Source organism: Rhipicephalus microplus, chromosome X (genome assembly GCF_043290135.1).
Source record: "Rhipicephalus microplus isolate Deutch F79 chromosome X, USDA_Rmic, whole genome shotgun sequence".
In the NCBI taxonomy this organism is placed as follows: domain Eukaryota; kingdom Metazoa; phylum Arthropoda; class Arachnida; order Ixodida; family Ixodidae; genus Rhipicephalus; species Rhipicephalus microplus.
The window spans coordinates 152,371,694-152,386,804 of record NC_134710.1 but is presented as its reverse complement, the minus strand read 5'-3'; the positions used below and the strand labels follow the sequence as shown (position 1 = coordinate 152,386,804).

The 15,111-nt window shown below is 45.6% G+C and overlaps 1 protein-coding gene across 1 annotated transcript in view; it reads left to right on the top strand.

The window, feature by feature from the left end:
• The window catches only part of LOC119176893 (uncharacterized), a 210,143-nt gene that overhangs the window by 54,782 nt on the left and 140,250 nt on the right, over positions 1-15,111 (top strand). The window contains exon 4 of the mRNA XM_075878015.1: positions 4,350-4,454. Within this exon, the coding sequence (XP_075734130.1) occupies positions 4,350-4,454 (105 nt within the window). The remainder of the gene's footprint in view (positions 1-4,349; positions 4,455-15,111) is intronic.

The following is a 15,111-nucleotide window of genomic DNA, read 5'->3' as shown; positions in this document are numbered from 1 at the left end:
GTGTTGCTCACTCTCCGAGCATCTTTTTCTCGTCGCTTTCATTGACAAACATGGTCCTGTGGGACAGGCTAAGCGATCATAATTTTTTTCCCCCTCTTGACTACTGAAGGATCCGGAGCAAATGGTTTCTGGCTGAGGGAAGCTAAATCACGGGGCCTCTCCTTCGTTATCTGTGTATTCAATATACACGCTGTACGATTAGATGCTGTTTTACATATATTGAAATGCGTACAGACGTTGGCGCTCGGAAACTATAAATTTTGCCTATGCATATATGTATGCACGTTATCACAGTATTACGATATGTCACCACTCTACATGTAGCTCAGCGTATAGGCGTTTTGGTTGTCGTTACCAGAGTCATAATGTTTTCTTACGTCTGTTTGTCCGTTTGCTTATGAACAACATAATCCAGTGCTATCATGGAGGGTGCATGGGGGGGGGGGGGAGGGGGTTACTAGGAATAATAGCCGTCTTCCTTTCTAGAGCACACGGTGTCAATGCTGGGTACTCAATTTTCGGTCGGTGCTCAGAAAATTAACACAACTTTAGGCATTCAAACTGCTTGTCTTGTAAATAACAACGTGCTGTTAACACTGCGCCTACCTACAGTTTCACCCCGCCACGGTGGTCTAGTGGCTAAGCTACTCGGCTGCTGACCCGCAGGTCGCGGGATCGAATCCCGGCTGCGGCGGCTGCACTTCCGATGGAGGCGGAAATGTTATAGGCCCGTGTGCTAGGATTTGGGTGCACGTTAAACAACCCCAGGTGGTCGAAATTTCCGCCCTCCACTACGGCGTGTCTCTTAATCATATGGTGGTTTTGGGACGTTAAACCCCGCATATCATTACCTACAGTTTCAAGTGGGTCATCAATAATTATTATACGAGCATGAGTATAACGTCAAACGCGGCATACAACGAAAAAGACGGATATCTTTATTAATGCGTAAGTAAACTAATATCGAGCGATCTCTTTGGTATTTTTGATAAGATGCATGGAAGGTTGCTATAGTTTCGCTCCCGAAGAGATTACAATGAACAACAAGTGTCATGAATGCCTTTCCAGTGGAGGTTTTTGGCAATTCAAGTTTATAGGATAAGTTAATGTTTTGCACTGTGGCAAGCCATACTGTGCATTCCCAAATGCGCTTTATCTGATCAGTATATCACTTTCTCTTCAATATCGAAGTGTAGCTTTTCTCTTTCTGGCATATCCCCAATGAAGCCCGTCAAAAACATCTGACGAAGGAAAAGGAACTCTCTTTGTTCCTTTTTAACTGTCGAACAACTGCGTATTGAATAGTCAAAAACTGAAATGACGATTTTGTCAGCAGAACCATTCACACATAGGAAACAAAGTATTAGGCATGGTCATTTTGACAGCACCTGAACTAATACTTTTCAGCTTACGAACCTGATGGCTTGATCAGCCGTCGTGATAGAAAACACGCTGTTACGTAACGTGAACTGAACCTACGACAGAAAAGAACCTCGGACATAATGCCTGGCATGACACACCCCGTATAATCTTAAACGTCCGTGCAATCAAAGCTCCACTTTGACTCGTATATGTCCACAAAATAACCGCCTCTGGGCGGGAATGGTCACTTCGCACGAGCGGTAATCGGCAGCAATGCTTGATAATCACGACGTAATATTGAGCTGAGTGGTCGTGGTCAACTTGTTTCACTGAAAAGTGAACTTAAAGTCGAGGTTTGTCGGAGTATACATGGGTTAGGCAAGTGACAGCCTTACGCACAGCGTCGCGAAGGTACAGGGACGCACGGGATTACTTTTTTTTTGCATTTATCAAGAATGATAAATTATTTTAGCAGATAGCTCGTTGCACTAGCTTGCTAGAAGTCTCTGGAAATCAAAAGAATAAAATAGGGCCAGCTGTGGAGAATCGCACCCTTGCATGATCACGCTATACAATGAATAATTTTGTGAAGCGTAAGCAGAAATTAGTTGTATCACGTGTGCGTGAAGTTACCGGGATTAGCAAACCTACTGTCTCCTTCGTGCGGCCTATACGCAAATCACCTTTGATTTAAAATATATCATGCGAACTCCACGGCATGTTCGTGCAGTGCGGTGGCAAAGCACACAGCTTAAGTGTCGCCGGACCAGGGGCCTATTTATTATACCCCTGTCACACGGCCACCACTAAACTCCGTTGAACACCGTCAACGTAAATCTCCCCTAGGTGGTTTGATGGAGAAGGAGTTGTGGCAGTGTCACACGGCAATGAAAAGGTTGTAACAGTTGGCGCGAGGGGGCTCAGCTGGTGCTGTTTGATTTTCGGAAAAGTATTCTGATTTCATCTCTATTGATTTTCTTATGAATTCTCGTTCTGGGGTTTTTACAAAAAAAACACTATTAAGGAGGTAAGAGGCTTACAAACCATAAAAATATTTTCAAATAAAAACGAATTCGCTAAATGTAGCGATGTTCCTAGTGACGCTGGCCACATTGTGCTTTTAGTTGTTTTGTTGCCTGTATTCATGCCTGTGTACGAAAGTTCTTGTGCTTCCTTGCCTCGTGAGCGCACATTTTGTGTTCTTCAGCCATGAGTGACACAGCGACGACCACAACCACACGCATGGACGAAATATTTTTCAATGGCGCCGGCCGGCCCGACTCGCGAGGCACCCCGTGCGAGGCACGGAGTGTAGAGCATCAGTGTTGAGAGTAAGTGAACTCTGGCGGGCGTAAATATATGTAAACAAACACGCGTTGTGAATGAGTACTACAACGTAAGAACGTTTAAGATTGCCAAAATGTATTATTCTTTCACTGCGGCCACTTAGTGCTCGAAATTTTTCTCTGACCTCTAGACTGCTGGGGACGAGAGTACCTCGTTTCGCTTCGAAAGGAGATCGTTGAACGTCCTTTGCGAAGCGCTCCGTTTACCTTCGTTTGGGTAAGGGTGGCCGTGTGACACGGACCGCATCTTCGTTGTCGTCAGGACGAGGGAGTTAAACGGTCTTCGCGGGTGCCCGTGTGGCAGGGGTATTACTCACCGAGAAATTGCATCAGTTCAGTTTTGAACTGCAGGATCTGGACACTCATGTATTGTTCCTCAGTCAATACTTGAATGATCGATGATGACATGGCGCACTTAAGAGCAGATAAAGTGCTTCAAAAGGAAGATTCCCTTTTTTGTTATCTATCGCAGTTCATTCATTTATCTGAGATTTATTATTTTTTCACATTATCATCCCGATGACGACGTACATGGTGACGACAAATTCTCGTTCAGCATTGCGATATGTGTCTGTCATAATAATATGGTGGTTTTCGGACGATACGACTGACATATTAAATATATCAAGCATGGGGATACAGTTGCACTCATTTACGGAGAACTACAGCTATAGCTGCAACTCTGCACAAATTATTTCGTAGTAAAGCGTACTGGGTAGACAACAATGCATAACTTTAAGCAGCTGACAAAAAGGCCTTATGTGATGACAGGGGAGCTTAAGAGTGGTGTGAGGGGAACTACGTGTTCCTTTAAAATCAATCAATCAATCAATCGGTTTTCATTATTACGAAGAGAGGGTCGTCACGGAACATGAAATATACAGAAATGAGGGTCTGGGACCACAATGAGGTCTGGGACCACGGCAATGGGACCACATGTATGTATAGTACAACGGGAAATTCAGATGTCATTGTACCAGGCGCATTTTTAAATAATATTCTCAACCAGATCAAAAGCTGTCGTATTCGTCCCTTCTCTTCTCCGGTGTCAAATATTTTCGCTACGTGATGAGTTACACTGAAAGAAATGGTGGTGTTTCTAACACTTGTGCCATAATTTCTAAAGCTTTTTTTTTAGTAGCATAGTGTGAGTAATTTAAAATTTCTCAAGACATCCTAGGCACACTGTATACACGACAGTCAATAATATTTACACTTATCATGTAGGGCAAATGAAACGAAACAAACACACAAAAAGGGCAAATGAAATGACACGAAGGACAACTCTCAGAGCACAAACTGGGCTTCTCCCACAGAATAACATCTCTAATATATATATATATATATATATATATATATATATATATATATATATATATATATATATATATATATATATATATATATATATATATATATATATATATATATATATATATATATATATATATATATATATATATATATATATATATATATATATATATATATATATGTGTGTGTGTGTGTGTGTGTGTGTGTGTGTGTGTGTGTGTGTGTGTGTGTGTGTGTTTGTGTGTGTGTGTGTGTGTGTGTGTGTGTGTTCAACGGCGAATGCGTTCATCGAGAAGTGACAATGTTTACGCGGTTGCGTGTTCACAGGTGGTGGAAGCGCGGCTTCAAACAACGACGGCCCGGGGGGTCGAAGTGCTGCCAAGGCGTACGCTTCCACGCCCGATAGTCACCCGCTGCGGCTGACCAAGGACGGTGAGTGCTTGCCCGGTCTGTCAGAGCAGCTATACATTCCTCGCAAGACAGCAATGTCAGGGCTCATGCAGCTCGTCAGAGAGCTATACTGTTAGAGGCACTGCGAAAGCTTTGCATAAAAAAAATCACAATGGTCACAAGAACGTAAGGCTAATCTTTAAGTGTTATCTGTGGTACCTGACAGGCATCGATATCAATATCAATCTCAGCGAATAACTTACTTTCTGCATGACGATTAAGGGTGAAAGATATTGAGGACGTTAAACTATTGCGTCGTACTCTGCGACGCTGATCAGTGGTTGCGTTAGCATATATACGCACTGGCACAGCCAGACACCCATCAGCGCACCAACTGCACACACCAGTTACATGCCCCATGAGTGAACACTACTATCTGATTAACTCAATGCGGCAGCAAACGCCAGCGCTGCCAGTGACTCTCGAAGGAAAAGGGGCGACGAGATAGTGCCACCGGATATTTCGACGATGCTTGGCGGGTTCCGCCGCCACTATGCGTATGCAGGATGTCTCGATGGCAGCAGTGTTTGGCATCGAGGCACCCTGCTTATGCGTAGTGGGGCACATTATCTGGTGGTGTTACAGAGAAATAACCTTTGCTTCATGTGAGCGAACTTTTTTTTTTTCAATATATTACATACAGCATCCGTCAATAGAAGCACCTTCTGATGCACCACCATAGCTTGCATGGCACGTGGCATCATACGACCCTGTGGAATAAGCTGAAGCAAGCTAACGCTTTAAAATAAGCAGATGCACTGCACGCGTATGCAGCGAAACAGCCCTTTCACGCAAACTATAAAGTTCTCCCGAAGACTGATGTGTTATAGAGATTTCATTGACGAAATATTGGAACAAAGCGTATACAGTACACGCGTTTCGAACGCATTCGTGTATTTGTCTATTCTTGTGTTTTGGTTTTTGTTTTGTTTTGGATAAAGTAATGGCTCGTTGTAAACCTCGCTGGGAAGCGAATTGGTTAGCTTGAAAGGGTCAAGGTGGTCAAGTGGGGCTGCTGAACTTTTGCTGAATTTCGTGTACTTCAGTTCGTGACAAGCCGCTACCAGCTGGTGCTTCACGGGCTTTCTTCAGTGCGCCTGAAGAGTTCACGAGGTACTGCGCGTTGCCATTCATAACGAAAGACGCAGTAGAGATGCGGCGATGGTTAAGAATTATTACAGCAGAGCTGTCATGCCCACCGTTTGCCTGACTCGCGATGTAGACAAGATGAGCTCGGCCCAGCTTGCCTTTGCCACGTCAAGACAAGTTCATCATAGCGCAGCCTAAATAAGCCTAGTTCAGCATGGAAAACCTGCTAAGCGTAATTTAACTATTTATGTCAAATTCTAATCGGTGATAATTAGGCAGAGTAGAGACTCTGGTGTACTAAAATCATACCGTGCTTGAAGGATGCACCAAGTTATATAAGTCTAATTATGACCATTACGAATTAGTAATAATTGCGTTAATTTGCTTATTAAGTTTAGGTTGATTGGGAATACGAGTTAATCAAGTCGAACACGCGAATATGCAAATCATAACAATTGAAATACCCCGCCGCGGTAGTCTAGTGCCTAAGGTACTCGGCTGCTGACCCGCAGGTCGACGCGATAGAATTCCGGCTGCGGCGGCTGCATTTCCGATGGAGGCGGAAATGTTGTAGGCCCGTGTGCTCAGATTTGGGTGCACGTTAAAGAACCCCAGGTGGTTGAAATCTCTGGAGCCCTCCACTACGGCGTTTCTCATAATCATATCGTGGTTTTGGGACGTTAAACCCCACATATCTATCAGAACGATTGAAATAAGTAGACTAATTAGGCTATAACTAGGCCAAGGTTTTCTTGGAATAAATGCAATCGAGATCAAGCCTCATATATGAAAAGTAGGCCAGTTAAGCAAATACGCTTAACAAAGCTGCTCAGCGTTTTGGTTGCCAAGTGACACCCAATTTAAGCCGATTGATACCTAACGCATAATAGTGATTTATAATGGATGACGTGACCACGTCGCGCAACGGTGCGTAAATTCGCGTGTCTATACTCAAGTGAGGTCCAGCTAAGGGCCGATCAGACAGTTATGTCAATCAAATTCAATATTTTATCCCCTGATTGACTCCCGCAAATTCCATAAAATACAAAAAAACATTCTTCGACTGGCTTTTTAATGTCGTTACTCAGGCGTTATTGATAAGGGTAGGCGAATATTCTAAAACTTCGAATAACGAATTCAATACCAGTTTTGTTTGATTCCGTACTCACTTGAAGAAGAAGCATTAGAAAACCGGATATTTTTTGAATATTTTAGAACAAAAAGTCTTAAAAGTAACAAAATTTTGGAACAGAGAGGCGCTAAGTTTCATGTTTTAATCGTAGAACTTGTTCTAATCATAGAGGTTTCAAGATGCATGCAGCCGGAGCTTTTAAATAAATATTGACACTAGCATGATCATAGGATGAACGTGTTTTTGCCTAAAGCTCCAGTGTCGCCTCAGTGATATGTATTATAATATTTCCGATGATGTTGATTCATGAATATTGTTCAATATTTATACGCAAGTTTTATTTAAAATCTGCTGATAAGGTGCCAAGGAGAATACTGTAGTTACTGTTGAATTTTCACCTGTAATTATAAAATGTGTCTAATGCTCTAGTTGCTGCTTTTTACGTGCTTACGAGTTTCCATGATGGTCAAATTTTATTTTTGCCACTTAAAAGTAATCACAATGTTTATTTGCTAAAGCTTCATAGTTTTTAATTTTAAAAAAATTGTAGTGGAATTATTCAGCTGTTTCGAAAATGCTTACATTACTGTTCTAGGGTAGCTTTGAAAATGATTGCCTTATATTCGAAAACTATTCGAATGGTCTTCAATTTATATTCATATTTAAGTCAATGCCACCACTGTTCAATTCGTATTCGATTCAGTTCTAAAATTCATTATTCACACATGTGTATAACATATTTTTAACGAAGTTTTTTTCTGGTGTTTATATCAAAGCAGCATTTTAAAAGCCACTGAAGTTGTCTCTTTATGCATTTTGTGTGGAGAAATTGCTCATAAAGGTCTTGCAGACGACGTCGTTTAAAACAGAGACAAACAGATCTGTCAAGTGTACTTTTCCCACTTATTTAAGGCATAGATATGATTGTTCTTGTCTATTCAAGCACTTCTATAGCTTTCGAGGGGGTCAGTTTCTAGTTTTCAACATTTACGATCAGCCTTGCATGATTGGCCACAGAAATGCAGGGGCCTTTTTTGCTGGCTCATAGGAATCCTCTTTATTTGCGACCAGCTTCTTACTTGACCAAATGTTTTGTTTTTTGTAACTACTTTTTTTGTGAAAACGGCGTGACATAAATACAGAAAACACGCGAGCACTCTGTTCGTCTCTTTACTTCGAGTCCTTTTCAGAATAATGAATGCGTACCAACTCGGCCCATTTTCAGTCCCACTTTTGTTTTCTTTTCCATTAAGTTCTCTCGGTCCAAGAGTTCGATATGGAGCAACTCTGTGCGGTGAAGGCATGCGGCTAGCGTGACCTTGCATGGTATGCTTTGCTGAACACTATACAAGACAAAATTGATCTTTGTTTCACCCGGCAGAAATCATTTAGGGCGCCCATGATGATATCATGGTGATATGTGAAACCTCTACGACGACAAAGTTTCATTTCCCCGCAGTTTTCGGCATATTATATTCTAACTGCTGTCGCTTTCACTAGGCCCAACAGTTACATAGGCTTATCGTTTTACATATAGTCTGTCTAACTGAAACAGCGTGACTAGTCTGAGATGGCTGTCATCACACCGTGTATTGTAAGAATTTCAGAGCGTTACGAAAATCGGCAGATGAAATATAAAGACGCCAAATATTTGAAAGTGGTAAAAATGCCCTATAGATCTAGAGATAAATCCCTATAAGACTGTCATGACGGTGACGCTTTGCAGCAGCCTTGCAAAAAAAATGCAGGCTGCGAAAATTTTCTGCATCGTGCAGCTTGGTTGGTGCAGACGTGCGGGTATGAAGTAGCAGCGCAGTAGACGACACTTGTACCTGACGATGCCACTTTTTGTTTATGTGATGACGCATCAAAGAGAACAAAACAACTTTGTTGTATTTCATTTATTTCATCACGTAATAGCCGTGGTCAATAGGTATAGATGAGCACATTCTCTGGTTAATGGGTTAATTTAATTACACATCACATAAAGAAAGCAGAAAGGGGCTGGAGCCCGCGAGAATTATTTCAGAGATCAACACACCGCTTCGGCAAGTTTATCATTAGGCTTGATTTCCCGTAAGCATCCACACAGCACATTACAGAATGTGCATTTTTATACAAGACTTATTATACATATATATATATATATATATATATATATATATATATATATATATATATATATATATATATATATATATATATATATATATATATATATATATATACATATATTGTACCGAAGCATAGTGGCGCCAGCTCTGTGCCAGCGTGAAAGAAGACGTTGACGTCCGTGTGTGGCTCGTGCTTGCCGGGTTCCTGCCTGTACCAGCTTGTTGCGGCTAACGTTTCTGGAATAATAACCTGTGTTTTTACGCAACCTTGCTCGTTGCATTTGGTGGAAACGTGCTGGGTAACGTCCTGGAGCTCCGCAGCCGTAAGCTACCATCTCAGTCCGCGATGACCGAGCGCGTCGATCCCCCACAAGGCTCTTCCACGCTGCCACCTGTCATGTGTTCTGGTGTACTTCGTCTGCGTGACCCACCAGTATACAACGGCACTGAAGATCAAGATGTCGAGGACTGGCTGGCAGAGTACGAGCATGCCAGCGCGATTAACAAGTGGGATGACCCTGCGATGCTGACTCACGTCATCTTCTACTTGACGGATTTGGCCAACCTATGGTTCACCAACCACCAAGCCGACATCCCCACCTGGTCGGTTTTCAAAGAGGCCGTCACCTCGTTTTTCGGTCGTCCAGCCATGCGTAAGCTTCGCGCTGAACTGGGACTGCGGGGACGATTTCAGCGAAATGGTGAGAGGTTCACAAGCTACATTGAGGATGTGATCAGCCTCTGTAGGCGAGTTGATGACAGGATGACGGAGGCTGACAGAATAAAGAACATAATGAAATGCATTGATGACGACGCTTTTCATATGCTTGTGGCCAAAGACCCACAGACCGTCACGGCCTTGATTCAGTTATGTCAAAGTTTCGATGAGCTGCGCAAGCGACGAGTTTCTACACGTCGCGCTAATACGCAGACAGCTGATATTTCGGCCTTGGAGTGCAAAGTGGCCCCGACTACAGCGTGTTAATGCCTCAAATTCAACAGTACATCCGGGAGGAAGTTGCTCGACAGCTCTCTCTTGTCGCCACCATCAACGAGACCCCCACAACACTGGACCACTCACTTCGCCGTGCTATTCAGACGCAAGTTGCCGAGGCTCTCCCTTCGCCCACATCCCCAATATCAGTGGCTGCACCGCTGACTTATGCAGAAGCCGTCCGCCGACCTTCTCCCCAACCGCCGCTCCCTTCATACAGTCCAGCCACCAACTACTACAGGTCACTAGTTTCAGTTTATCCGGTAAATCGGCCCATTCCACCACCTCGAGCACCTGCCAACTCTTGGCGTACTCCGGATAACCGGCCCATCTGCTACAACTGTGGTATTCCAGGACATGTCGCGCGCTACTGTCGTCGCCGTGAATTCTATTTTAATGATGTGCAGCATTCCGGCAACATACCTCGGCCATCAGAATCGCATGTGACACCTGATTCGCATGACCCCCGCTCACGTCGACCAGACTTCAGCCGACGTCGATCTCCTTCACCCCGTCTTCGGTCTCCTTCCCCCATGCTTCGCCGTTCCAACCACGCCCAGGAGGAAAACTGACAGTCGCAGTTCCTGAGGCAAGAGCTGCGCCACCGACGAAATTTCCAAGGCCTCATCTATCGCCCCCTAACGAGATTGCCGTGTTTGTGGACGGTTTCGCCACAACTGCTCTTGTCGACACAGGTGCCGCTATTTGTATAATCAGTGAAGTGTTATGCCGCAAACTGAACAAAGTGACGACTCCACTGGTTGAAATTTCTTTACGCACGGCGAGTTCGCAACACGTCCAACCTTCTGCCACATGCACTGCTCGTGTTGTGATTCAAGGAGTGCTTTACATCGTAGAATTTGTCGTCCTTCCGCATGCGTCTCATGAAATCATCCTGGGATGGAACTTTCTTTCCGCTAATCATGCGGTTGTCGACTGCGCTCGTGCTCAACTCGTTTTGTTTCCATTCAGCACGACATTCATAGATCTCCCTCGCTCACCCAAAAAGGTGATCGTCGCCGCTGACGTCGTCATTTCTGCTTTTTCGGTCACCGCGGTATCTCTTTTGTGCAACTCCGTTTCCGATTCAACTGCCCTATTTATGCCGTCACAAGAATGCGCTCGTCGCCGGAACCTTGTCGTCCCGTTTGCCGTCATAACACTTGCCGATGGCTCCAGTGCCGTGTACGTGTGCAATCCGTTCCCTTGTCCCGCTACCTTATTGCATGGCGAATGCATTGGGAGTCTTGACACTTATGATGACATCTTTCCTTTCGATGCCCGTTCTGATACGACACCGATGTCCGTGGATGCTGTCACAGCTGGCACCGCACCCTCACTACCTGACGAAGACGTTCTGTTGCGCAGCGTAGACACCGGCCTTACGCAAGACCAGCGCAATCAGCTCATTCAACTACTTGACCGTTTCCGCGCCTCCTTCGACCACGGACAACCTCCCTTGGGGCGCACGTCAGTTGTCGCTCACCATATCGACACCGGTCATCATACTCCACTTCGTCAGCGCCCCTACCGCGTCTCGCAGGCCGAGCGTGACGTCATCACTCAACACGTCGACGCGATGCTGCAACGTGGTGTTATTCAGCACTCACACAGTCCTTGGGCTTCGCCAGTGGTCCTCGTGCGAAAAAAGGATGGCTCCATCAGGTTTTGCGTGGATTATCGTCGACTAAACAACATCACACGCAAGGATGTTTAGCCTCTGCCACACATTGATGACGCCTTGGATTGCCTTCAAGGTGCGGAGTTTTTCTCTTCACTGGATCTGCGCTCTGGATATTGGCAAGTACCAATGGCTGAACCAGACCGTCCAAAAACGGCGTTTGTGACCCCTGACGGCTTATATGAATTTAATGTAATGCCCTTCGGTCTTTGCAATGCGCCTGCGACTTTTGAAAGAATGATGGACAGTGTCCTCAGGGGACTTAAATGGCACATCTGTCTTTGCTATTTAGACGACATAGTTGTATTCTCGGCGAATTTCGAAACTCATCTTTCCCGTCTGGAACAAGTTCTCCAGTGCCTTACGGCAGCCGGGTTGCAACTTAACTTCAAGAAATGTCGTTTTGGCGCCCGCAAACTCACAATTCTCGGTCACGTCGTTTCAAAAGAAGGAATATCGCCAGATCCTGCCAAACTGCGTGCCGTTGCCGAGTACCCCAAGCCTACTACCCTAAAGGAGCTTCGTAGTTTCATAGGCTTGTGTTCCTATTTTCGGCGTTTCATTCGCAATTTTGCCTCTATAATTGCCCCTCTGACGCAGCTTCTCTCCCGTAGCACTGACCTCTCTGGCTGGAATTCCCACTGCGATGAGGCATTCACGGCGCTACGCCGGCTACTCATCTCTCCGCCAGTTCTCCACCACTTCGATCCCAATGCACCCACTGAAATTCACACTGATGCAAGCGGTGTCGGCCTCGGTGCCATTCTCGCTCAACGCAAGGATGGCTGCGACGAGTACGTTGTCGCCTATGCCAGCCGTACACTAACGAAGGCAGAGTCCAACTATTCCGTCACGGAAAAGGAGTGCTTGGCTATCATTTGGGCTATAGGAAAATTTCGCACCTACCTTTACGGACGCCAGTTTGATGTTGTCACAGATCACCATGCCTTATGCTGGTTAGCGTCCATGAAAGATCCTACTGGCCGCATCGCTCGTTGGGCTTTACGCCTTCAGGAATACGATATCCGTGTTGTTTATCGCTCAGGACGCAGACATTCAGACGCCGATGCACTATCCCGTTCTCCACTGCCTCCTGACCTTGCCTGCTTATCAACTGCCATTTGCGATTCGTCATCGTTGAGCATCACTGACATGCCATCCGAACAGCGCAAGGATCCCTGGATCAATTCTTTGCTCGACGTCCTCTCTCACAGTTCGTCAGAAACGACTTCACGCTCCCTCTCTCGTCAAGCAAGACACTTTGCTGTCCGTGAAGGCTTGTTGTATCGCCGCAATTACGTGACGGATGGCCGTAGGTGGCTCCTTGTCATCCCTCGTCATTTGCGTTCGGACATCTGCGCTGCCTTTCACGATGACCCCCAGTGTGGCCACGCTGGAGTATTTAAGACTTACTCTCGCCTTCGTCTAAGATACTACTGGCGCGGCATGTATCGGCACGTTCGCCAGTACGTTCGGTCATGCACCACGTGTCAACGACGCAAGACGCCTTCTCACAGCACTGCTGGCCCTTTGCAACCCTTAACCTGCCCAGCGAGACCATTCGACCGCGTCGGAATTGATATTTATGGTCCTCTACCCAACTCTCTTCGAGGCAACCGGTGGATTATCGTCGCCGTGGATCATTTAACACGCTACGCTGAAACATCTGCGCTGCCTGCTACCACTGCGAAAGACGTTGCGTCCTTTCTTCTTCACCATCTCATTTTGCGACACGGTGCACCTCGTGAATTACTCAGTGACCGTGGACGCGTGTTTCTCTCGAACGCCGTCGACGAGCTACTCAAGGCATGTCGCACTGTCCATAGGAAATCCTCGGCATACCATCCCCAAACCAATGGCATGACAGAACGCTTTAACCGTACCCTTGGAGATATGCTTGCCATGTATGCCTCTGACGACCACACTAATTGGGACCAAGTGCTCCCTTTTGTCACGTACGCGTACAACTCTGCGCCACAAACAACCACTGGCTTTTCTCCTTTCTTCCTTCTGTACGGACGTGAGCCATCATGCTCCATGGACACCATTCTCCCTTACAGGCCTGATGTTTCCGAAGCGACGCCTGTTTCCGAAGCAGCTGCTTATGCCGAAGAGTGTCGTCAACTCGCTCGCTCATTTACCGCACAAGACCAATGGCGCCAGAAAACTGACCACGATGCCTCTGCGTCTACTGTACACTATAACCCAGGAATGCTGGTTTGGCTCTGGGTCCCGTCTACCCCTCCCGGTCTTTCCCCGAAGCTTTCATCGAAATACCATGGCCCCTACCGTGTGGTGCGGCAAACATCTCCTGTCAACTATGAAGTTGAGCCCATTGATCCACCCTCGGACCAACGCTGCCGTGGGCGTGAAACCGTACACGTATCACGCCTCAAACCGTGCTATGACCCCCTTGTCGTGTCCTTTCCCTAGGTCGCCAGGTTGGCTCCTTTCTGCGCGGGGAGTAATTGTACCGAAGCATAGTGGCGCCAGCTCTGTGCCAGCGTGAAAGAAGACGTTGACGTCCGTGTGTGGCTCGTGCTTGCCGGGTTCCTGCCTGTACCAGCTTGTTGCGGCTAACGTTTCCGGAATAATAACCTGTGTTTTTACGCAACCTTGCTCGTTGCAATATATATATATATATATATATATATATATATATATATATATATATATATATATATATATATATATATATATATATATATATATATATATTAGATTGATTACCACAACTACCAAACGTTGACACTTTTACGGTTAGAGCTAAAAACAGCGACAAGTCAATCAACCACAACCACAGCCACCGTATATGAACCGCCTCGGGTAGTACGGCAGAGTCGGCAGCAGGTCATACGAGGTGCCAATAGTGATCTCGGACTCGCAATCAGCATGTCGTCAATACCTCACTGGAGCTGTATCGAAAATTACCGCTAAATTTTTATAGGCACACACAGTGAACAATATCAAGCTGTAATTTAGCGTACAGCACACGCGGGGCTAGAGGGTAATGAGAAAGCACATGGTATAGCTCATGCAATTAGTATCCGAGTGCTGATAGTGACCTTCTAAGAACTTCCAGTCACCCCACGCCACATCCTGGAGACACAAAGAAAAGAAAGCCAAAAACTCAGCTCACCACATCCCAATCTTGATATTGGGCAGGCTAGGGACTGGCTCTGGTTACAAACTAACACGTACCCCAATCTACTAATTCTCAACAAAATCCACCCAGCGCAGTACCCGGACTAATGCCCGTGGTGTTGGGAGTGACCATCTCTCACCCACATAATGTGAACATGTAGACTTAGACCCCCCGAAATTAATTCACCCTTATTAGGGAGAAACTCATTGGAGAGGCAGTGGGAGGTCTGGCTTACGAGAAAGGATCGAGAGAGCCAAGTTGCTCTGCTTCATCAGGCCCAGCGAGCCCAAAAGGCCTGTGGGGCCCTGGACTAGGAAACCCACCCACATTCGTCCTTATTCTCTCTAGTAAAAAAGTTCCTCTTCCTCCTCCTCCTACTACTACCACTACCACTACCACTATCACTACCACTATCACTACCACTATCACTACCACTATCACTACCACTATCACTACCACTACCACTACCACTACCACTACTACT